The 24,995-nt window shown below is 51.2% G+C and overlaps 8 protein-coding genes and 1 non-coding gene across 9 annotated transcripts; 2 read left to right on the top strand and 7 right to left on the bottom strand.

Annotated features, from left to right (window-relative positions):
• Positions 1 to 377: 377 nt before the first annotated feature.
• Positions 378 to 5,004, top strand: SNOG_08350 (hypothetical protein; the record flags this gene model as incomplete). Its single annotated transcript, XM_001798616.1, has 4 exons — positions 378 to 1,589; positions 1,640 to 2,174; positions 2,228 to 2,685; positions 2,791 to 5,004. The coding sequence occupies 4 exons, from the start codon at positions 378 to 380 to the stop codon at positions 5,002 to 5,004; spliced, it is 4,419 nt and encodes a 1,472-aa protein (XP_001798668.1).
• Positions 5,005 to 5,856: 852 nt separating this feature from the next.
• On the bottom strand, positions 5,857 to 7,835 carry SNOG_08349 (hypothetical protein; the record flags this gene model as incomplete). Its single annotated transcript, XM_001798615.1, has 4 exons — positions 5,857 to 6,187; positions 6,254 to 6,327; positions 6,683 to 7,515; positions 7,565 to 7,835. 4 exons carry the CDS (start codon positions 7,833 to 7,835, stop codon positions 5,857 to 5,859), a joined length of 1,509 nt encoding a protein of 502 aa, XP_001798667.1.
• Positions 7,836 to 10,904: 3,069 nt separating this feature from the next.
• SNOG_08347 (hypothetical protein) lies at positions 10,905 to 11,837 on the bottom strand (the record flags this gene model as incomplete). Its single annotated transcript, XM_001798614.1, has 1 exon — positions 10,905 to 11,837. The coding sequence occupies one exon, from the start codon at positions 11,835 to 11,837 to the stop codon at positions 10,905 to 10,907; it is 933 nt and encodes a 310-aa protein (XP_001798666.1).
• Positions 11,838 to 12,938: 1,101 nt separating this feature from the next.
• SNOG_08346 (hypothetical protein) lies at positions 12,939 to 14,688 on the bottom strand (the record flags this gene model as incomplete). The annotated part of the gene is made up of 2 exons (XM_001798613.1): positions 12,939 to 14,591; positions 14,665 to 14,688. The coding sequence occupies 2 exons, from the start codon at positions 14,686 to 14,688 to the stop codon at positions 13,119 to 13,121; spliced, it is 1,497 nt and encodes a 498-aa protein (XP_001798665.1). The 3' UTR covers positions 12,939 to 13,118.
• A 259-nt stretch (positions 14,689 to 14,947) lies between these two features.
• SNOG_08345 (hypothetical protein) lies at positions 14,948 to 17,223 on the bottom strand (the record flags this gene model as incomplete). Its single annotated transcript, XM_001798612.1, has 4 exons — positions 14,948 to 14,998; positions 15,105 to 15,234; positions 15,282 to 16,624; positions 16,672 to 17,223. The coding sequence occupies 4 exons, from the start codon at positions 17,221 to 17,223 to the stop codon at positions 14,948 to 14,950; spliced, it is 2,076 nt and encodes a 691-aa protein (XP_001798664.1).
• A 315-nt stretch (positions 17,224 to 17,538) lies between these two features.
• SNOG_08344 (hypothetical protein) lies at positions 17,539 to 19,425 on the bottom strand (the record flags this gene model as incomplete). Its single annotated transcript, XM_001798611.1, has 5 exons — positions 17,539 to 17,881; positions 17,933 to 18,004; positions 18,028 to 19,043; positions 19,099 to 19,355; positions 19,407 to 19,425. The coding sequence occupies 5 exons, from the start codon at positions 19,423 to 19,425 to the stop codon at positions 17,539 to 17,541; spliced, it is 1,707 nt and encodes a 568-aa protein (XP_001798663.1).
• A 1,484-nt stretch (positions 19,426 to 20,909) lies between these two features.
• On the bottom strand, positions 20,910 to 21,526 carry SNOG_08342 (hypothetical protein; the record flags this gene model as incomplete). The annotated part of the gene is made up of 2 exons (XM_001798610.1): positions 20,910 to 21,092; positions 21,146 to 21,526. 2 exons carry the CDS (start codon positions 21,524 to 21,526, stop codon positions 20,910 to 20,912), a joined length of 564 nt encoding a protein of 187 aa, XP_001798662.1.
• Positions 21,527 to 22,006: 480 nt separating this feature from the next.
• Positions 22,007 to 22,087, bottom strand: SNOG_16677. Its single transcript is given in 2 exon segments — positions 22,007 to 22,042; positions 22,052 to 22,087. It is a non-coding gene; the product is annotated as a tRNA-Thr (tRNA).
• Positions 22,088 to 23,155: 1,068 nt separating this feature from the next.
• On the top strand, positions 23,156 to 24,898 carry SNOG_08341 (hypothetical protein; the record flags this gene model as incomplete). The annotated part of the gene is made up of 1 exon (XM_001798609.1): positions 23,156 to 24,898. One exon carries the CDS (start codon positions 23,156 to 23,158, stop codon positions 24,896 to 24,898), a length of 1,743 nt encoding a protein of 580 aa, XP_001798661.1.
• Positions 24,899 to 24,995: the final 97 nt, after the last annotated feature.

Genomic DNA, 24,995 nt, shown 5'->3' with positions numbered 1-24,995 from the left:
TGTCTGCTTGTAGCTCTTATAATTTTCCAGGCTGACTTTTCAGTACCACCGTGGGTTTGGGACTCTTGCTATGCTGGCCGAGACGAAGCCTGGGCAACGCAAGTCAACATCAAGATCCAAAAGTCTTGATGTGTTCTTCGAAACGCACATCCTAGGCATCATCGCTCACTTCACAGATGTGATCGAGAGCCCTTTAGCGCAAGCCAAAGCCATTACACAACCATTGCCTGAGCGAAAACGGAGCATTGCAGCTATTGGTGAACTCATCAGTCTTGCTCGGTACAATGTGAATGGTGCACTACCTCAAGTAAGTGACGTACACTGGTCGTAAATCGCGTTGCTGATGTCGACAGTTCCGTGCTTGTCTGCAATCTGCAATGGCTGATCCAGACCTTTGCGATGAGACTTTCTCCATCTGGGTTGCATTTCTCAACGTCCTCGATGCTGGTGAGATCATGGTTGTCATCGATCAGACTTTCGCCCTCATTGTACAACATTGGTCGTTGTTCTCTGAGGAAACACAGCTTCAAGCCAGCAAGACGATCATTGGTCTCACGCAGAAATACGACACTCAGCTACGGGCGAGGATTGAGTATCTGCCCTCGCTCTCAAACATAGCAATGCTTTCGAAGACGGAAGGAGAACTGGTGCGGCTAAAGGCAATGGTAGATCCGATCAAGATCTTCCAATCTTTCGGTAACCGCTGTAAAGACCAGAACGCGGTCGTTGTGCGTCAGGCGCTCAAGGAGCTCGTCCCGTACTTAGACGCCAACCAGAAGCATCTTCACCAGTCACTCATCAGTCAAAAACCGCTACCAGTCCTCGAGGCCCTGACCCGCTCTCTGCTAGATGCAAGCATACGATTTAACGAGGATCATCAAGATATTACCACTATGTGTGCGCAGTGTCTGGGTATCATCGGCGGTCTTGACCCCTACCGGGTCGAGAGCGTACGCGAAAAGAAGCGAGTGCTCATGCTCTCAAACTTCTCGAAAAGAGACGAAGACATCGATTTCGTGGCGCTGCTACTTGAGCAAGTCCTTGTAAGGGTATTTCTGTCTACAACCAATGCGAAAGCACAAGGATGGATAGCGTATGTCATGCAAGAGATGCTTAGGCACTGCGGATTCAGTGCTTTGAAGCACACGCAGCCGCGTTCATCGCAGAACAGCACCGAAGCACAACGCTGGAACGAAATCCCTGAGGCTGTCCGGAATGTTCTCACGCCATTTCTCACTTCCAGATACTCTGTCAATCTCAATCCGGGTCTCCGTTATGAGGGTCCGCAGTACCCAATTTTCAACAGCAGCACTAGTCATGGGACCTGGTTGCAGACTTTTGTATACGATTTGCTACAGAAAGGTCAAGGCGTCAATGTCGAAATGGTCTTTCCAGTTTTAGCCCGTGTCATCAGGGGCTACGATCTATCGATCGCAACCTTCATACTGCCATTCGCAGCCTTGAACGTCATTGTATCTGATGACGAAAAGAACATGGAGAATGTTGGGAGAGAGCTACTTACAGTGCTCCAAACAGAGATACATTCCCCTGAACAACCTGATGCCACTCTGATCAAGCAGTGTAGTGAGGTAAGAACATGCCATTGGCAGCTTTGACTAGAGGAGCTGACAAGAAATAGAACGTTTTCCAAACACTCGATTACCTGTCCATGTGGCTTCAGGAAAGGAGAAAGGCTGCAAACGAAGCACGAGCAATGGCTGGCAAAACAGGTCGCGGCGTGTCCGAGGAAGATGAGATGAATGCCATCAAACAGATCAGTCGCGTCGAAGGTGTCCTGCAACTTATCCCGGCAGAGATCATCTCAAGACGGGCCGTCGAATGTGGATCTTACGCACGCGCTCTTTTCCACTGGGAACAGTACATTCGCCAGCAACAACAGGTCAAGGGTAACGGCAAACAATGGTTTGCCGAAAAGGATGAGATGCTGCAACATTTGCAGATGATATATGCGCAGATTGATGAGCCCGACAGCATCGAGGGCATATCAGCTCACTTGAGAGTACTCAATCCGGAACAGCAGATCATTGAGGATCGCAAAGCGGGGCGGTTAACAGCAGCTCAAAGCTGGTACGAGATTGCTTTGGCTGAGAAGCCAAATGATACGGAGACGCAAATCAATCTTTTGAACTGCCTCAAGGAGTCAGGTCAATATGGTAAGAGACTCGACGGGGCTAATTAATTAGTATCACGCTGACATTCACGCCAGATTCGATACTCAACTATGTGGATGGTTTTCATGCCTCCAACTCGTTGTCGAACAGCACACTGCCTTTTGCAGCGGAAGCGGCATGGTCGGCTGGTAAGTGGCCACAACTAGAGCGCATCCTAGGTTCTTCCCCAGCGCCAGAGAAGATCTCCATTCTCGACTTCAATGTCGGTGTTGGACGTGCATTGCTTGCTTTACGTCACAAAGATAGTACTGCTTTCCAGGCAATTATTACAACGTTGAGAGAGGCGCTCGCTGCAGGACTGTCTCCGTCAACAACCTCTTCCATACAGGCGTGCCATGACCATCTGGTCAAATTGCATGCTTTGTACGAGTTGGAAGCTGTGAGCGGCATGACCTCGACAATGCCACCGAATCGCGAAGTCATCCTCGAAAATCTGGACCGGCGATTAGACATCATCGGCGCTTACACTTCGGACAAGCAGTATCTTCTGGGAGTGCGTAGGGCTGCTATGTCTTTGTCACGGTAAATTAAATTGTGTGACCATTGAAGCGATGTATTCTAACACGCCATAGTATTGAGTTTACGAACTTGGATATAGCCGACCGCATGGCTGACTACCGGGAGACTTGCGCGCAAGGGCGAAACTTCACTGACTACTGCTTTCAATTCCGTGATGCATGCAGAGAAGCTAGGAGATACTGCGTCAAAGATTGAATATTCCAAGTTGCTGTGGAAAGAGGGCCACCATCGGAAGGCTATCCAAAATCTGCGTGGCGCAATTGCGAGCAACGCTTTCGAACAACTTGAAGATGTTGTGTCAGTCAACATCTCCGTTACCACAGCAGGTCTACCCGAAGAACATGGCAGCAAGATCAAAGCAAACGCCCAGCTACTTCTAGCAAAATGGTTGGATCGAGCAGGACAGACGAAGTCAATAGCTCTAAAGGAGGAGTACGCGGCGGCAGTCATGGCATATCCTAGATGGGACAAATGTCATTACTACCTCGGACGGTTTTATCTCAAGCTATTTGAGTCAGAGAAGCGACAACCGCTCACCAAGCAGAGCTCTGAATATTTGTCAGGGAGCCTCCTCAAGCTCGTCATCGAGAACTTCATTCGATCAACCGTTTATGGCACCAAGTACTACTACCAGACTTTACCCAAAATCCTCACTCTTTGGCTGGACATGGGCATGGAAGTCATGAACACTGCGCCGAGAACGACTCGTGACAAGGAGTTCCACGATCACCGGGCTTCGTATTTGAAGCACCTCAACGAATACCTGAAGAGGTATGCTGGGCAGCGAATGCCGGCTTTTGCATGGTACACGACCTTCCCGCAGATCATCACTCGTATAAGTCATCCCAACAAGAACGTTTGGGAGGCACTTCAGACGATCATCCTCCGGGTTGCATCATCATACCCACAACAAGCATTATGGAGCCTGTTAGCTGTGCTCCACTCGACGCAAGACGACCGTCGTGGCCGCGGTACTACGGTGCTTCAAAAGCTACGTGATGCATCAAAGCGCAAGGGTGCCTCTGTTGACCTGAAGAATCTGATCATTCAAGGTCAGCGCCTTACGGACGCGCTCTTGGCTGCTTGCGATGCACCTGTAGAGCAACGCGTTGCCCATGTGAGTCTATCGAGAGACCTTGGCTTCAGTCATAAGCTGGCTCCTAGCCAATTGGTCGTTCCGATCGAAGCAAATTTGCTTCCAAACTTGCCTGCAACCAACGACAGCAAGAGCATTCGAGCTCATAATCCGTTTCCACACGATGCGATCACTATCAATGCTTTCATGGATGACGTTCTGGTGCTTTCATCGCTACAAAGACCCAGAAAGGTCAACGTGCGCGGCTCAGATGGTCGGTCTTACGGTCTCCTCTGCAAGCCGAAAGACGACCTGCGGAAAGATCAGCGCCTCATGGAGTTCAACGCAATGATCAATCGCGCCTTACAGAAGGATATTGAATCCAGCAAGCGTCGTCTATACATCAAGACGTACGCCGTGACACCTCTCAACGAGGAATGCGGAACCATCGAATGGGTCGAAGGGCTCAAACCCATGCGGGACATTATCATCAAGAACTACAGGCAACATCATGTTTCGATTGACTATACTGAGATACGTTCGCTCCTTAATGAGGCTTCGTCTACTCCTTCCAAAGTCCCCATCTTCACCGACAAGATCCTCGGCAAATTCCAGCCTGTCTTGCACGAATGGTTCGTTGAGACATTCCCAGAGCCAGAAGCATGGTTCGCCGCACGCCTACGCTACACACGCTCTTGCGCCGTCATGAGCATCGTAGGCCACGTTCTCGGCCTTGGCGACAGACACGGCGAAAACGTCCTACTCGAACAAGGCAACGGCGGCACCTTCCACGTTGATTTCAATTGCCTCTTCGACAAGGGCCTCACATTCGAGAAACCAGAACTCGTCCCCTTCCGCCTCACGCACAACATGGTCGACGCCATGGGTCCACAGGGCGTCGAAGGCCCGTTCCGAAAAGCCGCAGAACTCACATACAGTCTACTTCGCCAGCATGAAGATACGCTCATCACGATCCTCGAGACGTTTGTACACGACCCGACGGCAGACTTCTTGGGCAACAGGAAGAGGAAGAAAATCGCCGGTGTGGCGGATACGCCCCAGGAGGTACTGGATATAGTGCGCACGAAGGTTAATGGCTATCTAAAGGGCGAGTCTGTGCCACTGAGTGTTGAAGGGTATACTGATGCACTTATTGCGTCGGCGATGGATCCGTTCAATTTGGCGGCGATGTATATCGGGTGGTGTGCTTTCTTCTAGCGGGGATATGCATGGTTTGGCGTTGTGGGGTTTATTCGCAAGGCAGGTATTCATAGACAAAATGAGTTGGCTCTTATGCTGAAACCGAATTGCACTAATGACTAATTTATGATGGATTGTTGTGCCGATGATCCTGCGCAAGACGTCTTTGCCACAGCAAAGCCGTAAGGTTTCTGATCACATCTTGGCCCTTCGCCTCGGACATGTCAATCGAGAACCTAGGGGCAAATGTGGAGTCAAGCTTAGAGTAGATCGCCACATCTCATAGAAGTCGATGTAATTTTTCCGGTCAGATTTTAGCTTAGCTTATTGGGTTGAGATGCATCGAGCGTGCGGTGGTACTCTCGGTGATGAACAAATTGTATACTTGTAACAGCTCCAGTGATGACTGCAGTCAGGGCTACCTTGCCCGCTCTGAAGAGCAGACGGGTCTTCAGATATAGATGAAGGGTTGATATTTGTCGAGAGTACCAAGTGAAATCTAGGACAGCTTCTAGGATGACACAATGTGAAGACAGCCCGCAAGTCAACGAGGCTGGTTGAATTGAAGCTTTACTTCTCATACAAATATTAATAGAATATCGATTACACGCGCAATTGTACTATAGTCATCCACTTCATGTCTTCGTCACCAGCTCACAACACCTTCTACACAACACGCAATAATGAAGGCAATAGCTGTATGAAGACCGAAGTCCTCGATAAGGTTAAGTATGTTTCATGCTAGCCTTTTGAGCATTTCATGTCGTCGTAGCGACGCATGTTCCCCAAGAATAAGTTTGTACAAGTGGCGGTAAAAGACTTCCGCGCTGTTAGGGTATACAAGAAATTATGTGCGTCCAGACAAGGAGCTTAGGTGCAAGTGCCGAAGCCCTTTTGACATCCCGTACCACAGTGGTCGGTGGTCTTTCCGCACCAGCCGTACTGGGAGCAGCAGTTGCCAAAGGTCGACTTCTGGCAAGTGAAGCCATTTGCACCGGAGCATGTGCCGTCTGTGGAGACCTTGAGAGCTGGGGTGGTTGGTGTGGCAGCCTTGGAAGAGGTAGCAGCCTTGGTGGTAGCAGCCTTTGAGGGAGCGGCGCCGTTGGAACCACAGTTACCGAAGCCAGATTGGCATCCGGTTCCACAGTAGTCCGTGGTTGAGCCACACCAGCCTGCTGCAGAGCAGCAGTTACCGAAAGAGCTGCCAGCGCACGTACTTTGGGGTGTTAGGGCCAGTACATATAGAGTAGGATTTGCAACAACTTACAATTGGTTGGTTCCACCACAGGTAGCATCGGTAGAAACCTTCTTTGAACCGGTAGCAGCAGGTGCAGCGGAGGACTTGCTTGTAGTAGGGGCCTTGAGGAACATGGTGTTAGACGAGTGCAGATAATAATATCGATAATCCAACGCGAACGATCGGAAGAAGAAGGGGATCACTGGCCCTCAACGGGTTCAGTCATGGCTCCAAGAAGCCGATGTACACAATCCGGGGACGAAGTGGTGCCGTGGAAAACGGTTACTGTCGATCTCCTCGCGGTTTCATTGATCAGGGTCCATTCGACTCAAAGTCTGAGTCTGGAGGCCTTTGCAACGGACGTTAGATGGCAGAGCCATGGAGTCTGGTACATGACGAGAGAAACACATGCGGACGACTCTGCAAGAGGCATGCCCTTTGAGGAAATTATGTACTTACAGTTCCAGCGCCACCAGCAGTGCGGTACCAGTTGGCAGCAGGGTCGCCGAGACAGTCACCAACGGTGACACCCTTGTATCCCAGGTCGGTAATGGTCTTCAGCATGTACTCGGTCAAGTTATTTGCGGTCTGCTCGTGAATGTCATGCTGGATGTCAAGCCACTTAGCACCACCCTTAGCAGTCGCACCGCCCTTAGTGATGTTACCGCGGAACCAATCCTTAGAGCGCTGGATCTGGTTGGGGCTGTCCTGGTTGTAGTCATCAGTGTCAACGTCGAAGTAGATGACGTGGTAACCGAGATCAGCCATATCAGTCTCACACTGGCCAGTGCAGCTAGAGTAAGGTGGGCGCATGTAGGTGGGGATCTTTCCGACAATGTTGCGGAGAGCCATCTCGTTCTTCCACATTTGCTGCTTGCGGTCGATCTGGGAGATGGCACTGAGGTCCAAGTGGGTCCAGGTATGAGAAGCGAGCTGGTGACCCTCCTGGTCCATGCGCTTGAGGACACTGGAGAACTCGGGGGTAATGTCGATCTGGCCCTTGTTGATGTTGTTACCAGTGATGAAGAATGTGGCCTTTGCATTGTACTGCTTCATCAAATCCAGGATATGGGCGGTGAAAACCTTTTGTGGGCCGTCGTCGTAGGTCAGGGCCACCGTGCCGGGAGTGACACAGTTGTAGATACCATCGCCTCCATATTCGACTGAGCCAAGCTTGGTACGGGCAATAGAAGAAGTGTTGGTACCAGCGGGTGTTTTGTTCTCTGGGCAGCCAGGGCCGTGTGCGTAGTCGCAGCCGGGAGAGTAGCAAAAGTCGTCCTCAGTACCGCAGTCTAGAACTCATCAGATTGAAAAGTATAGAGTTCATTCATACCAACTTACATCCTGCTTGGGAACAACATTGGCCAGCAGGGCAGGAGCCAACCCCTTGGCCACATTGGCGGTCATCCTGGCGAGCCTTCAATGACTTGACATCGGTCTTTGCGAAGTCGTTGACCGTGGCGAAACGGGCACCGAGGTTAGACAGAATAGCACGAGCCTTGAGGTCCTTGGGGTTCAGTCCAACGATGGTTGGGAGACCGTTACCAGATCCATGGGCGCTGACAAGCGGCGCAACAGCCGCAACAGCGGCAAGAGCAGTGGAAAAGTGCATATTGAACAAATTCGTTCGGTCGTATTAGAAAATTATCAGATGTAGATTGTCGATGATCCTAAAGGAAGCGAATGGATAGTGATAGCCTAGGTGACTAAACACTTAATGACCTTGTTGGTTAAGCGAAAGGGTCCGCAAGGAAGGCGGAAATGTATGCTTCGACAAGAAGGTGAAGAAACCTTAAGGGCGGACGAAGCCGCTGTTTATGAAGAATGAGATCAGCGTCCAGTCAGGTATCCTTGCAAGGCGTGTGCTAAAGTTGACTAGGGAGTGCGATTAAGGCAGAACGGCATGGATGGCGTGTCTCATCCTTGTCCGGTGTGTCGCCGATGAGGCTAGAGAAGTAAGCTCCTCTTGTACAAGTTTGGTACCGTGGACCCATAGTACCGGCTTCGCTTCGCTCTGGAAGATGTATTATTGGAAATGCCGGCGTAGATAGCGGTACGGCCCCATCGTCACGCAGGGAACCGAGTCGCAACACAACCGTGGAGGAAAATCAACAACATCGCCTCTCTGAATAGTCACAAGATCTGTAGATGAAGAAATCAAACTTGCGACGTCCACATTGGTTCCTCGCCAGCAGGAGCTCGGAGTATGCGTTCGCGTTAAACATGATACATGTTGCCGAGGGGTAGTATGGCGATGACAAAACAACGAGTGATTCACAGTTTGACGTACCTGCAGTACAATGCCAATACTCATGTCTCGGCAGCATCATAGTTTTCGTGAGTCGTATCGGTGCACACGCCAGAAAGGTGTCGCAAAAGGCTGCTGTGCTACAGCGGATGCATGGCAAACCCGAAGACGCCATGGGCTCGGGCTGGCTCTTAGCGGCCAGCTTTTCCCCTTGTGGCTTCGGCACCCAGATTTATCAATATTGGCAACCGCTGCCCAGCATGCTTGAGGTACCCACGACTCTTGGACCGGAGCTTGTCAAGAAACAAGAGAAACGGTGATCCACTTTATCATATTTCAACATTGGAATCCTACTTTTAGAACTCGTGGTATTCGAGGCAGGGAAGCGTTGCGCATGAAAAGTCCTGGTGCGAAACATTCAGCATGGATCCATGGTAATTTACTAGCCCCTGATATTAGGCGCTCCACAACCCCGACTATAGACTGAAGGCGGAGGAGGCGCTTCAAAGCGAATTCTCCTTTCTGAGCATGCCCAGCTTGACAACACACAGCCAGCCACATGTTCTACGCAGCGGGTCTCGACATTAGTCATGACCGATAACGAGTCGCTGGCTGTCTTGCATTCCCGACTACATACAAAGGCGGGAGCAAGTCGCCCGACTTCGATGCCAACAGACGCCCAAAGTGGATGACGAGGGTCTGCTGCAGCAAGACACCAAATGGTTGAAAAAAACGATACTTCAAGCTGTAACACGCCATAGTCGGCGAAGAGCGGAAGACCCTCGTATCCCCTCTTTTCGCCACGCAGCCGACTCCATCTAACGTTTGCCGTACAAGGCCGATTCCACGACATCCGCTCCCAAGCCTATCCTTTCCAAGTATGACATGATGGTGGAAAGTACACACATGAACACAAAACCGCGTCAACAAGGCTTTCGGGAATACCGCGCACAATAAAATCCGATGTTAATCCTTGGATACGTCAAGCTTTGGAGCAACCCCTGGCATAAAGTTTCACCGACGTTTCTCTTGGTGAAGTGGGGCTGGATCGTCGACCCTAACGTTCTCATCGGTCTCGACACTCAACATCCGGTAACAAGTCCAGTTCACCACCATATATGCGAATAACCCGTCTACGAATAAGGTCGTGCCACTTTTATTGGCCTTGACTCTTCCAATGCCGTGGCAACAGGGACTTTTGGCGTACAAACACGCGGTGCTCACAGCGCGCCTGTGGATGTTTCCCCAATGACTGTTTATTGAGTGTTACGCAGCTATCAGGTCATATGTCACAGAGGCAATTCTCGAGGGGTGTGGCTCCAAGAAATCGTGTGCCACGTTTTCTGTCATCCCTCGCGTCTGCAGCCACCGATTAAAGCCTGAAGCACCGAGCCAACTTCGGGCGGATGCGGCCCGACCAAATGTCCAAACTGATCTCACTCTCCACTTCGTCGTGTTCGGAGATAAGGAGGGGTTCGAATAAGTTTCCTTCAGCAATTTTTCAAAGGTGAATTTGTCGGGAAAAACAGGAGGCGAATACGGACGTTTGTTTTCGCACGCGACGATCAGGTAGCTGTCGTGAAACACTGTGTACCGAAATACTTAGCAGACCATGTTTTACACATGCCGCTTAGTACGTCATGATCGCCTTGTCAGGTGGTTCCCGTAGCTACAGACGATCGTTCTTTCTCGCATGCGTTAGCGTGTCTCTAGGCAAGGCAAAGAGACGAGTGTCTCAAGAGAACGTCCCATCGCGCTGTGGAGGGTCTTCTCCATAATCTTGGGTTGTACAACCCCACAAATTGCGATCTCCTTGCTGATCGTTTTTGGTAAATAGCCATGGCGTACTTGGGTGCAAACCATGAGCTCGACTCGGGACAGCAATACTTTGTCGAAAGCTGGAAAAGCTTCAACACTTCTTACGTAGATTACGAAAGATCACGCTATTTGCTGCTGGACCCTTTGGAATAGTGAAGTTTGACGTTGAAGCAACTCGGACCTAGCTACAAAGCAAGACGTTGGCTTGTAGATCAGCGCTCCAGATCTCGATCACCACGAGGAAGGACCGCTGCCGCTCGCCATAAGCGGGATGCCTGATGTACACCAACATATCGCAATCTCTTTAAACGAGAAACGACATGCTGGAGGAAAAAGGAAGGCATGGCCCGAAAAAGCACTGAGATGCACCGTGCTTGACGGCATCACGCCTCGCTCGGAGATACACGGTCCCCCCTCCCCACCACTCAAGCTGATATAGTGTCAAATGATGTGTTGCAATCGAAACTGAAAGACAAATCAGATATGTCTTGTGCCTGCGCCACTACTCCAGAGAACATAATGATTCAAATGCTCATATCATGTATCTTTCCCTTAATCATCATCATGTCCATGTCCCATCTAACCGAAAAGACGTCAACAATTCATCCGTCTGCATCACACTCTCCTTCCAGTAACAGCCCCATTCCGTCCCGCCATCTCATTATTCACAGCAATTGCCAACGCCGTGATGTCACTATTAACAGCCACACTCCTCACCTTATCATACGGAAACACAACACTCTTGTCTCTAACACCCAACGCATCCACAAACAGCACATTCGGGAAACTCTGCGGCGTGAACGCGTTCCAGGCTTCACTAACCAAGTCGTCGAAAGCATCGGCTGCCAAATTCAAAATCGCGCGCTCGGGAATCAACACGTCTTCGGGCTGTTGCGTCATCAGCCAGGACATTACGTGGAACGTGTCTTTCCGGGCGCTGATGTCTCGATTCGCGGCCAGTTTGGCGAGTTGGTCAGATTTCATTCTGGCGCGGTCATTGGTGTTGGAGTATTGGTCGTAGAAAGGGAAGTTGGCAGTCGAGTAAAAGCCTTGGTTGGAGTAAGTGCCTAGACTGATGCCTGAGGGGAGCTGAGCGAAGATGAAGACGGAGGCGCGGTCGGCAATGAAGTCGCCGAGGACTTTGGTTGTGAAGTCGGTGGTGCCGGGGTTTGGGGCGGTGTAGCGGTTGTTGATGCCTTTAAGAGTATCGAAGAGCGCGTTCCATTGGGCTTGCGAGAGGGCCTTATATTGGTTGTCGGTATCGAGAGTGTGGGAGAGATTGATGATGATGAGCTCTTGGTACTTTGCTGTGAAGTCGTTGATCTGGCGGATAATGTCTGAGACGGCCTGGCCGTTTCCTCCCACCCAGATATCTTGAACATCATTCTCAAGTGCGCTGTAGTGTCCGCTAACCCATTGGCCATTCGACAAGACGGGTCGAAGGTCAAAGTACCGAGACCCAGCCATGAGCTGCTGATAGAAGTCGAGATACTGAGTTTGAGTATTTGCGAAGTTTGCACCAATAGTGCCTGGCTTGAATGTACTCATTCCGGCATCATGCGACCCAGGCATACAGATTTGTCTCAGCGTTCTATTGGCAAGTGATCCCATACTTTGCTGCATCCAGTCGACATAAGTCCCGCTGTTCGACCACCACTGGCCAGCTTCATCTGTTGACATGATCCAATTCACGGTGGCATCGTGCCGAAAGCCAAGGTCTACTTGGGATCCCTGAGGACTCTGCTTCGTCGATAGATTGTCAAGCGATATCGTGAGCTTGTAGTCTGAGGGTTTTCTGGCCAGTACGGAAAATTTGCTGGCTGTTCCTGCGATGTTGTAGTATGCTTCGCCCGCATCGTCTCTCGTCTGGCCCTTGGTGCCAAATTCGACGTAAACCTTCGAAGCCTTTCCTATTCAAAGTTAGTCTCTCTCGGAAGACCTTTCTGGAGTGGAGATCGAACCTGCGTTCGCCGTAAGCCAGCTCCATTTGTCCATCTGGTAGCTATGTGTACTACTGACGCCCCAATCAAATGGAGACCCATTCACCAAAGTCATATATCCGCCGTAGCCCATGGTGAAGCCCTCTGTTGTCGTTTCTTGGTCTCTGTCGCATCCACTCTCATTCAGGGCAACCTGATCAAGTCTTGCTTCAGAGCTAGCAAAGCCGTCACAGTACCTTCGAAGCGTCGATGCATTCGCAGTGCCATGGAGGGCAACTAGTATAAGTACCCCCCATCTTTTCCAAGATCCATGGCAATTACACATGTTGGTCAGGCACCTCGACATCCCTGTATCCACCCAAGGCCCGTTCCTAGGCCTCACGGCATACCCGTAGCTATACGGATGCGCGCCGCTGTCAGCCAGTCAATCGGAGCACGGATAGCCAGCAGTATGTTGCTATTTACAGGGTTGTGTGTTTATGTGTGGGTTTGTCGCATTCAGCGTGGCGGTTAGTGGTGTGCTCTGCGGAATTACTGAAGGCACCTTCCCGATTGGCCTGGCGCGGGATGAAGTGGTGTTTCGCCCACGGGCGTGCTCGTCCAACAGCCACTCCGGACACGGAGACGCTCGTGGAGATGGACACTAAAATACAGAGCGAAGCGATACGAGGGTGCTTGTGATCTGCATCAAACATGGTGGAGTGCAGGGTGAGTGAGGCTTGAGTTGTATTGTGACGCTAAGACAGATACGATGATCTATACAAGAGTTCATTCACATAGACACATTCTCGTACACGATCTGTGCAGCTATAAACTATAAGACCATCAAATCGTGCTATGGTAGATTGGAAACTTTAGAGCTCGTGCATCGTTCACCTAGACTATGCCATCATCGGTCCACTGTAATCATCCAGCCATCGCTCAATATCTGACCGTTTGCATCCTCACCACCCCAGACAACAGCAGTTGCTCCATCGACTTCGGTGCCCTTTGCGACCGCGAAATGACCTCTTGCACCCAATCCTCTCTTCGGCTCGCCAGGGACCTCCTTCTCTTCTTCACCCCTGGTATCGACGTGCTTATACAGGACCTCGGCCCATTGCGACTCATGTGTATCGCGCTTCATTGTCGCTCGTATACTGTCCTTCGTTGAAGCGGCGGTGGAGCTCTCGGGTGGCAGCTGAAGTGCCCAAATATCGTCCAAGAAGCCAGAGTTTTCGCTCTCGCCGCCAATGGCCAGAAGATAACGCCGTCCTTGACCGGTTGTCACACCAACAAGACCAGAATTCGAGCGTGCTTGGGGAGCAGCAGCTGTGGTAGCCGCTTTCTCGGTATGCGGAAGCTCTTCCCAGCTCCAGCCGCTCGTCAGTGGAGTAGTGCCACCCTCAGCGTGCTTCCATACATGCGATGCATCGAGCAACTCCGTTGCGCCCGAGCTGAACGTCTCAACGCCCTTTCCACCAAAGCGGTACAGGCGATCGCCAACAAGCGCCAAGCTTGCGCCATCTCGTGGCTGCCCAGACGGGGTGGGGATGTTGGTCCAAGTTCGCGTCTTAACATCAAAAGCCAAAGCATCATTCGATAGCTGTCCAGTCGTGACATTTCGTCCTCCCACCACAAATATTGTACCCCATGAGTCTGACTCGGCTGGCTCGGGAACGAATTTGGAAGGATCCACAGGTGCTTGCGGTGCTTTCTCTTGATAAGTCACAGTCTTCGGGCCTGGAAAATCTGAGCTCGCCGCTGCATGACCAGTCCGCTGGCTAGGATACAGCGTGTCAGACGTGGGATCCAGGTAGGTCCATGTGTTCTGCACGGTATGGTATGCCCATACCCTGCCCTTCTCTTCCGAAACATTGCCTCCCTCTCCTCCAAAGATGTATATGCTGTCTCCAATGACCGTAGATGTATGTCCTTTCCGTGAGCTCGGGACGTCGTCTAACCCGTTCGCGGCTCGTGCCGGAAACGTGGTATAGTCGGCTTCGAGGACGCCGCTTGAAGGCAGTATGACAACATGCATGCCATTGTCCGCGAGCTTTCCTGGTTCAATCTCTCCTCCAAATATATAAGCGCGGCCTTTGAGAACTGACACGGTGTGGTGGGCTCGAGGTACGGGGGCGGACGTTATGCGCGTGAGGTTTGCCTTGATCGGAAGGGTCGGATGGGTGATTCCTTTGATCAGGGCGGCAGCGCCTTCAAGTAAGTTTTCTGCAGCATATAGCGCTCCGGCAGCGGCGGGCTCCATTGCTGGCTGCAGCGTTGAGCTGCTGCTACGTTTGTAGGGGAAGCTGAATACTGCAACAGTTATACTGGCGACGTGAAGGACCAATGTTGAAAGATTAGACACAGGAAGGATTTGTGACTGGGATGATGAAGAGTATAGATTGAGTTGAAGGTTGATTATGTTGTTTGTGGAGCTGGGAGCTTGAGCTCACCAAGCTCATGCCGAATGACGTCATATCGAAGCTGAACCCTGTTAAACGATTGCCCAGCGTTGAGCTATTTCAAAACAGCTTCCCAGTTGAGATCTTTTTACCTTGCGTAACCATATCATATGCTTCGTGACCTTCGTCTTGCTCGCGGCAATTCATGAGCCGGATGCAAGGAGTTTCATTGACGGGTAGTGATCATCCTGAGATCCACGAGAAGAGCTTTGAAATGGTGTCTGAGGTTATTGGTTCTGTTTGACCATGGGTGGTAAAAAGGTCGTGCCAGCCATCAATGTGAGCTTTGATAGAAGCTTGTCATGTATGGACCATCGTAAAAGTGCTGGATCAGATGTTGGGCGAAAGTTGATCTGACTTCACGCATCGTTCAACCTGACGTGACTTTAGCATTGGCAAAGATGGCACATAGAGGGGGAGGGGAAGCTTACCGTTTCGATGGAAGCTTGCAAAAAGCTACGTGCCTCAAGACCAACCCAAACTTTGAGCATAGAGAAGTCACCGCCGCGGATCATCGAAGAGCCGCTTTGCGCGCTAAGTTGTCGTAGGATTGGGAGAGCACTGTTAAGCGTCAGTTTCTGTGATATTGTTTTTTGCACAACACTTACCCTGCGAAGAGGTCTAAGTTAGGTTCGAGTGTCCTGCCAATACCCTCTAGAAGCAGGATACTAAGAACCACATTGACAAAGTCTCCCTCGAGACGGACATGGTGTGTCCGCACCATCGACAGTACTTCGTTGAGGATATCGCCGATCTTGATGTTGCCCAGCGCGAATGTACGGCTCTTTACTCCAAGGACCAGATGTTGCATACGTAGAGCGAAAACCTCGCCATCCAACACCGCGTCGGGCTGTCTGCACCGTTCGACCATCAGATGGCCTGCCTTGTAGCCGTCAAACTCTGCGACAGCTTTGAAAAGATCAAGGAAGTTGGCGCGGTTTTTCGCGTTCAATTCCGTCACTAAGCCTGTGTCGATGAAGATGAGTTGTGGCCGATATCCCTCGTGGTCAATGTCTTGGAGTGTCGACTTCCATTTTACGGGATCCTTCTTGTGTGGTCGTAATCGCTCCAATACTTCTTCAGTAACATCCAAGGATTCCTTAGGGCCAGTAGTACGTTCTTCCTTGCGTGTGAACATGGATACGTCCAGCTTTTCAGGCTTATAGAATCTGACCATGATGTTGCCAGGATGTAGATCAGCGTGGATGAAATTGTCGATCAGTACCATTGTCAAGAAAGCATCTAAACCCTCGTCTGCAATATCTTTCTGGAATACGCCACCTCCATTCTGTAGAAAGTCCTCCATGGGAATGCCCTGCGCAAACTCCTCAATAAGGAGATTTCGCGTGGTGTATTCGGTGTATGGGTAGGGAAACCACGCAGTTGTCCTTTCCTTGAAGTTCTGCCTAAAAATTGTGAGGTTCGCCGCTTCGATGCGCAGATCAAGTTGAAGTCTCATCATTTCACCAAATTGTTCTACCTCGTCTGGAAACGAGAGCCATTCCATGGTAGGTATGGCATTGATGATAGCAGCGAAGAAGGCCATGATGCGAAGATCTCGGCGCACGATTTTCTCAATCTTTGGGTGCAGCACTTTGACTGCGACATGGCTTGAAGGCACTCTCGATGGTGTACTCTTCAGAGTCACGTCGACGCCCTTCTTGATCTTTCGTGCAAGATTTGGCTTTTCTGTGTCGATTGCGTTGTCCTCTAGCGTTGCGAGATCTGGCTTCAGCTTGGCCTTGTATACTTGTGCGATGGCGCCCACACCCAGCGGCTTTTCGTCGAATTCGTCGAATATGTCCTCGAATGCGCGGCCGCCAAAAGCAGCCTCGATTGTCTGCTTCGATACTTTGAGAGAATGTGCGGGTGCGTTCGAGTGGAGAGTGGACATGATGAGACACATCTGTGTCGGGAAGACATCTGTTCGAGAAGCAGCCCATTGTCCGAGCTACCATATAGTTAGCATTGTGCATTGGGACCTTGGAGTTGTCTTACTTTGATGAAGGCTGCACCAGCCCTCTCCATAGATGATACCAGGAAGCCGTACCACCAGATTGTACCACTTCTCTCATTGTCCTTGTCGGCCTGCCTCTGCCCTATCCATATCGCTGGTATCGTCACTATCACCGGCACGAAGATGATGATCAGATGCAAGAATCGCAAGCCCGTGGCTATGGGTTCTATTATGTAGTCCTCGATGAAGAAATATAGGCCTCGTCGATACTTGGCAGAGTGTTGTATTGACTTGGGCACCTGCTCATCAAGCTCTTTTCTCGACGCCTCGAGCATGGCCTCTTCGTGGGTCTGCTCTCCATCGCCCGACTTTTCATTGGCAATGCCGACGAATGCTAGAGGGCTCAGGACAGCCCCACCCGCTGCGCCGGACCATAATATTGTCCTGCCACCGAACCGTGGAGTAGCGAAGTGTTGGCGGATGAAGTTGGCAGAAGTAAAGGATCGGTGGGTGGCTCGATTGAGGTACGGTGCCGCAGACCTTTGGAAGCCCTGGCGAAGACACTGGCGACCAGCAAAGAGGAAAGTCCTCATGGTACCAGATATTGGGCGGATGCAGCGCAAGACATGTCCATGAAGCGCGAAAGTACGATGTTCCGCGATCGTGACGTAGATCGGTCGTAGCTCGCTTGTGACACCGACAACACCGACCACAGGCGCCCTCCCGACACTGTCCGAAGCACGTGCCGTCCGCATTCAGTTGTCACCAAATACAACCACGACACATCACGCACATCGACGCAGGACGTTGTATTGTATGGCGATCGAAAGATTTTGATTTATAAGTATCTGGAACCTAGCAACGTACAAATGAAGCGAAGACGCTGAGCAGAAAGATCAAACCCCAATCTACGCAGTTACGAAACCCTCAAAGCCTTTGTCCAAAGACGCGCGCGTTAGCTCCTTGTAAAGCGGGAAGCCTCCAGCAAAGTTGAGCTGTTCTCGAAGCTTGCCCGGGATGTTATCACCCATGTACCAACTCTTGGTTTGAGGGAATAGAGTTTTATCGGACAATTCCATTACCGTCTTCCTCCACTCCTGCTCCGCCTCATGAGTTGGCTCGCAGTACTCGATATTCTCCTCCTTCATCTTCTTGATGGCATCGACAATCCAGTCGCCTTGGACTTCGACGCAAGTGGGTCCGTTGGAGAAGGCTGTTGGTCCTTGAGCCCCGTACAGGAAGAAGCAGTTACTGTCCAATATGTCAACATTCGTCGCAGTGGGTTGGATTTTCAGAACTTACGGGAATCCGGACATCGTCATTCCGAGGTAGGTGTATGTGCTAAGGATTTCCATGTTAGCAATGGCCTGCACGCTTACTCCACATCAACGACTTACCCGTTCTTCCACTTCTCCGAGAGCTCCACGCCATTAACGTCCTTCAAGCCCATGTTCTTCATTCCGCCAGTGACGGAGTCGAAGCCAGTAGCAAGTGCAACAACATCGAGCTCATGGAGCTTGCCATCAGCAGTGATGATGCCCTTCTCTGTAAATCTTTCAATCGGGTATTTCTTCACGTCGACTACCTTGTTCTCGGGTTTGTCAAGCATCTCGTAATAGTTCTGCTCCAAACTTGGTCGCTTGGTGCCGAAGGCATGCGGCGGCTCCAGCGGTGCGAGAATCTCCCGCTTTTCTGGGTCTGTTATCCTGGCACGGGTCTTCTTGGCCCAGAAGTTGTAAGCCTCACGGTTGGCTGCGTTGTCGAACAGCAAGTCCTTGTAGTTGGCCAGCCAGTATTCGAAACCGCCACCCTCGAAAAGCTTCTCGTAGAAGGCCTCGCGCTCCTCAGGACTGTCGTCGAAGGTATTCTTCTCGATGTAGTCATAGCCGAAGCCAGCGAAAGTGTCCAATCGGTGCTCGAAGAACTTCTGATACTCGCCCTGTTTCCTTCGATCTTGCTCTTCTTTCGTTAGGTTCTGCTGCTGCATAGGCAGGCAAAGGTTGGGCGTGCGCACGAATTGTGTCACGGATGCGGCTTCTTTTGACGTTTCCTGGGCGATCTGGACTCCAGTGGAACCCGTGCCGATGACACCAACACGCTTTCCTTTGACGGGTACTCCAGCGTCGGGCCAGAATGAGCTGTGGTGTAGCTCTCCCTTGAAGTCCTCCATACCAGGCCAATCAGGGAAATGCCTCTTGGCTGCGAAACCCAGAGCAAGCAGAAGATATTTGGATTTGGCAGTACGACCGTCTTCTGTCTCCGTTATCCACTTGCCAGAGGGCTTGTCAAAATGCGCTCCGGTGACACGGGTGTTGAATGCGCAGTCCTTCTTGATATCCAACTTCTTCTCCACGTGGTTGAAGTATTGTCGGAGCTCGTCGGTTCCGGGATACCGACAGGACCAAGTCCAGTCCTATACGGGTACGTTAGAGTTGACACAAGTGAAGATGTGGACATGCTATACACACCTTCCAGATTTCCGGAAGAGAGTATTCGTACACAGGAATTTGGGAGTCGACCCTGGCTCCAGGATAGCAGTTCCAATGCCAGATGCCACCGATGTCAGTTCCGGCTTCCATAATCTTGCACTTGAAGCCCTGCTGGCGAAGCTTGTGCATCAAGTAGATTCCGCCAAAACCAGCGCCGACAATCAAGACATCAGTCTCAAGTTCTTTGGCATAGTTCTCATTGTTCGGCGTGGCCGCCTCGTTGGTCGCACCGATGTCTACAAGTAGGATCAGTAATGGCCAATCTACATTTCATAATAGCAGCGTACCCGTCCTGAAGTGGACCATATTGTCGATGTTTTGCTGTAAGGTGGGTGTGTATACCAGAAGACAAGTAAACTGAGAACCCTGGCTATCAATCTGCAGGACGCATCCACTCGATTATATACGTCTACGACGGCCTGCCCCTCATAGGCTCCCTAGGTCATGGAGCTCTCCAATCACCCCTAATGTTGCAGCTAACTTGCATGGCATGACCACTGAGCGTCAAGCCCAGAACCCCATCCTGGTAACCCGTCGTCCAGGAACCACTGTCATCCACCTACTTCCCCTCGGCCGGAGGTCCGCAACAACTTTTTGGATAACGTCACGTCCAAGTTCCAAAGCAAGAGAGCGCGCGGAATAGGTCCGGAGTTGCGCCACGCGAACATAATAGCTGCTACCCGAATGCTTAGAGCCCCGCTTCCGTGGTAGTCATGCGGGGTACCCCGCGAACCTACGTCGCGTCTTCCCCTTTATGGTATTGCCGACTTCCAAATAATGATGGCAGCTCTAGGTTGTTCAGACGTTCGTACATGGCTATGCTGTTTCAAGCTGGGATCGTATTCCAATTGTCCATGTTTCGGAACTCAGCCACCTCCATCACAAACCTTTGGGACTGGACAACACAACATTGACTTGCTCAGCAGTAATTACATCAGTTGCATACACGATTGATGTCAGTACACTACGTGTCAACCGTCTGTCCGTCTGGAACCTTATCACCTGTGGAGCCTCATTCGAAGTCCAGATGGCGATGCTGATCAACACACCAGAACATGGTCCATCAGCATTGATAGGTCAGGATCAAAGGAAGCTCTCCTAGATGACTATGTTAGTTCTTCAGTCTAACTTACCATCACGTGCAAGCTGTCTCAATATGGGAAACAATATGCGGATCCGCACTGTTTTTCGTCGCGGTAACGGAGAAGATGGGTCCACGTGACATGTCAAATCATCATGCCACTGACGTTTGGTGAACATCAGAATCTGATTGGGATACTAACGATTATTGCGCTGATCAGGTGCTTCTGCAACTAAGAGCCGAACAAGCTCCGTTCTATTTACACATGGTGTCACCAGGCTGAGCAACATTCGCGAGCTGCTCACGCTCCAATCAATGAAAAACCACAGATTTCATGAGTCCACGCCGTGTGGAGTAGATATTGCCGCCTTCGAATGCACTTACAAGCTTCTAAGGGTTCTTCCGGAAACAGACATCCATGAACCGGGCTGCTACTGGACGTAGCTCACAACACCTGAATGTCTAAATTGCATCAATATCCAAGTCGAAATCTCCCGTAATTTCCACCTCATTATCAGTAAGCCCCTTCGAATCACAACCTGCAAAGCTTACAAAAACTCTTACTTCACGCCGAAGCTTGTATTTCAGCTGCCTCGCATGCTCCGAAACAGCGCGAAGATGCGCTTCTTTCTCACCCACTGACACATTTTTATCTGCCACACATCTCCCCGCAATCAAAACCTTTCGCAAGTCTCTCAAGTAAGAAAGATCACTCAAATCCAGTTCCTCCAAATGCAGCGGCATATACATCGATGACGGGGGCATCCACGCCACATGCTGTGTTGGTGCGACGTACACTAATCTGAATTCTCGCAGGCCCGTGAGGCGAGGAAGTAAGCGCTGGAGCACCACTCTTGAGCGTCTGGCGGCTCCGTACATTGTACTTGCGTCCCTGTGTACATCTATGCGGTCCAGGGAGAAGGACAGGAAGCGGATGTTGCGGACGATATGTTGGTGAGGGCTTTCAATGAGGTTTCGAGTGAAGATCTCGGCGGGACAGATGTCTCTTGAAGTCATGAGGCTTTTCATTTTGACGTCGAAGATTGCGGTGCGGGCGAGGAAGGATGTTGCTTCCTCGCCTATGTTGCGATCGACTAAGCATAGAGATGGGAGGAATGATCCTTTGGGCAGCTGGCTGCATGGGACTATGTGTGATTGACTGGGATGATTCCCTCCCTTGCATGGTACGAATTCTGGACTGGAGTGGAAGTATGACTCGTATATCTGGTAGCGTATCTCGAGGGGCAGCTGGGTGAATTGGTGGAATATCGGCGACTTGTTGATGCAGGGATTGAGGGCATCTAAAGTTTGGTCGAAGGAGTCCATGTTCGATTTCAGGGGATGTCAACAATCGAAAGGTACGACAAGAGCAGGTCAACAGTGGAATTTTAGGTTGAAGAAAGACCAACGATGGGATACATCACGGGTCAAATGTGGTGAGTCAAAGATCCTTCGCCTTGGCTATGCTATACTACGGAAATTGCCTACTTTGGAGAAGGTCAAATTAGACATGCGATACAACGCTGCTCTGAGGAAGAGAAAAGTATTGCTTATGAGTATAGCAGGAAAGGAAATTACGACCGAAGCCACCATAGATGTAGAACTTGTAACCCCAAAAAGGAACTGAATCGGGGTGTTCAAAAACGAATTGAAAGTATCAATGTGCGATGGCACGAAATGGTATGCAGACGATGTTTTGTGGACTGTTTGCTAGCTGAGAGGCAGTTGAAGTGACCTCTGACCTAAAGGGGTGTAAGTACTGAAGTAAACCGGCCCAGACAAGTGTCAAAAAGCAAAAATAGAGGATGCCCTCTGCCAGAATCGAACTAGCGATCTTATCATAGCATGCAATACTAGTGATACGCTTTACCACTAAGCCAAGAGGGCGGATCTGATCGGAGAATCAGTTGGCAACCAATGTGGTTTGATGAAGAAATGGCCAGAATGTTGGTTGATATTCCTCACCAAATCTTCTCTGGCATGGGATAGCCCAGCTGTGTGGAACTGGCACTGGCAGTCTGCGGAGAATGTGGAGCGGGCCGATAAGTGGACCGCTCCGCGCCCAAACCTGCAGCTCAACGAGTCGATATTTTCTTGCTGACGCGCGATTATTACAAGGGGACGGTCTTCGCAGAGTGTTTGAGTGGAGATTGCCAGAGTCGGCGCGTTATGTTTCTCCTTGGTGCAATCAATGCGTCATCTCCTGACTGCGCCCGAGCGCAAAAGGGCACGCTGTGTTGGTGTGTACCACGCGCCTAAGCCAGCGTGGACAGCGAGGAGACCAGCTGTCTTCAGGTCCAGAATCAGATCTAACGAATGACCCAGCACGTGCAGGTGCTCAGGTAGTCGTGTCGCACAGCGATGTGCTCGGGACAATATGGAGGTGCAGCCGCATGGGGGAACGAATGACCGGGATCAGCTTATTCACATGCCCGCGTTCAGACCGCCAAGACCCCAAATTAAGAAACTGGGAAACCTAACGAGAGCCTCAACCGCTGTCCTTTTTCCAATCTCTCACTCAAACACGACTCTTCACGCAACACGCCACAGGATACCACCAGCCAGGACTCACACCTGGCTTTCACTATCGACACCCGAATATTTTCCCATCACCATCTATGGGCTCTGCTTCTCCCTCCGCGACCGCTTCTTCCTACGCTGCCCAGCTCACCGTTGGATCTGCCTTTCCTTATAGCCCCTCGAACGCCGGACTGAACCAAAAAGACGCTTCGTTTGCTTCATTGGTTCGACAAGTAGGGGACGGCGGTCCACCTTGAAGAAAGGTGGACGGTAAACTTGGATATTAGTAACCCAAAGTTGAAGTGCGCAGTCGCTTGAGTGCCCTACTGTCTGCGCATTCTGATGCGACTGGCGCAGTAAAATAGCGCTACAGGATTGAACAGCAGTCGCCTTTACATAAATACCCATTACCTACTATCGCCGTCAGCCGCACAAATGGCGGTCTTTACCTTCGACGAAGACGATGCGCAGCTCCCTGCACCAAGGACGCAGGGGCCTGTGCCTACCATGAGCTACGCCGACGTCGCTGCGAGCGAGAAGATGGCGCTGGACGCGCCCCAGGTGCCCCTCCACGTTGGTACCCCGCCGATAAATATTGTGTCGCCAGGATCGAAGCGCGCAGTGCTGCTCCCAGCAGAGAAGCAGCCTCAAGGACCGGAGAAGTTGGATTTCGACATGGTCATGAAGAAGGCGCAGAAGAACAAGAAGAAGAAAAAGAAGACACTGAAGGGCGCACCGGCCGCAAACATCACGCGCGGTTTCCACACACCCGTCACTTCCGGAGGAGAAGAGTCGGACTACTCCATGGCTGCTACTCCGCGCTTCGGACCCGCTATCTCTGGACTTCCCAGCGTCACCAGCAGCCCTTCGCTCAGGCCCATTTCTTCCATGGGAGGCATTAGCAGTCTGAAGGCCCAGCTTGAGTCGTTGAACCTTGCGCCGAGGGAGGATTCACCGCTGAAGGGAGTTTCTATGTCTCGAGTTGTATCTCAACTGTCCAGCAACACCAGCATGTCCGGGTTGGACAGCGACAGTGACCGCACCGAGATGGAGAGCTACGAGGTGAACCTTGATGAGGATTTCAGCATGGATGCGACGTCGAAGGCCTCGACCATGCTCAACAGCGGCATGTCGCGCAAGATGACGGCTGATGACTTTGAGCCCTTGATGTGTCTTGGAAAGGGCAGCTACGGTACCGTGCTACTGGTCAGGCAGCGTGCAACTGGTCGACTTTTCGCCCAGAAGCAGTTCAAAAAGGCCTCGATCACAGTGCATAAGAAGCTGATCGAGCAGACCAAGACCGAGCGCAGCATCCTGGAGAGCGTCAACCGACACCCGTTTATTGTCAACTTGTACTACGCTTTCCAGGATCACGAGAAACTCTACCTCATTCTTGAGTACGCTCAGGGCGGTGAGCTCTTCCATCACCTTGCTGCTGAGCGCATGTTTTCGGAAGACGTGGCAGCCTTCTATATGGCTGAGATGGTACTCGCTCTCGATCACCTCCACCGCACCGTTGGCGTCATCTACCGTGATCTGAAGCCCGAGAACTGCCTGTTGGACTCAGAAGGCCACCTGCTTCTAACGGACTTTGGTCTCAGCAAAGTCTCCCTGGATGAGGACAACCCATGCAAGTCGTTCCTCGGCACCGTCGAGTACATGGCCCCTGAAGTTATCCAGGGCGTAGACTACGGGGCAGCAGTGGACTGGTGGTCGCTTGGAGCGCTCGGGTTCGATCTGCTCACAGGCGCCCCTCCCTTCTCTGGCAACAACAACGCCAAGATCCAAGAGAAGATCCTCAAGTCCAAAGTTGCCCTGCCCTATTACCTCAGCCTTGACGCAAAGGACCTCCTTACTCGTCTGCTGCGCAAAGAGCCCAAGAAGCGCCTTGGTTTCAACATGCCCAAGGACTTGCAGACCATCAAGAACCACCGCTTCTTCCGCAAGATCAACTGGAAGAAGCTGGAGGCGCGGGAGTTGGAGCCACCGATCATCCCGCTCATCACCGACCCAGAGCTTGCGGAGAACTTCGCCCAGGACTTTACCGATCTGCCGCTTAGTCCGGTGTTGACGAAGAAGTTTGACGACTTGATTAGCGATGCACAATCGAACCCATTCGGAGGCTTCAGCTTTGTGGCCAGCGAAAGTTTGTTGGAGTGCGGAGAGTGGGGCTTTTGACTCTCGCGTGTCATTGGGGTTGGTGGACGCGATGGCGTTGCTTCTTGTTTAAAGTCGGCTGCTTCGACACTTACATTGGATTCTCCGCATCGCTACC

Source organism: Parastagonospora nodorum (genome assembly GCF_000146915.1).
Source record: "Parastagonospora nodorum SN15 chromosome Unknown scaffold_12, whole genome shotgun sequence".
Classification (NCBI taxonomy): Eukaryota; Fungi; Ascomycota; class Dothideomycetes; order Pleosporales; family Phaeosphaeriaceae; genus Parastagonospora; species Parastagonospora nodorum.
Note: the sequence above shows the minus strand (reverse complement) of the source record. Positions and strands in the feature narration are given on the sequence as shown.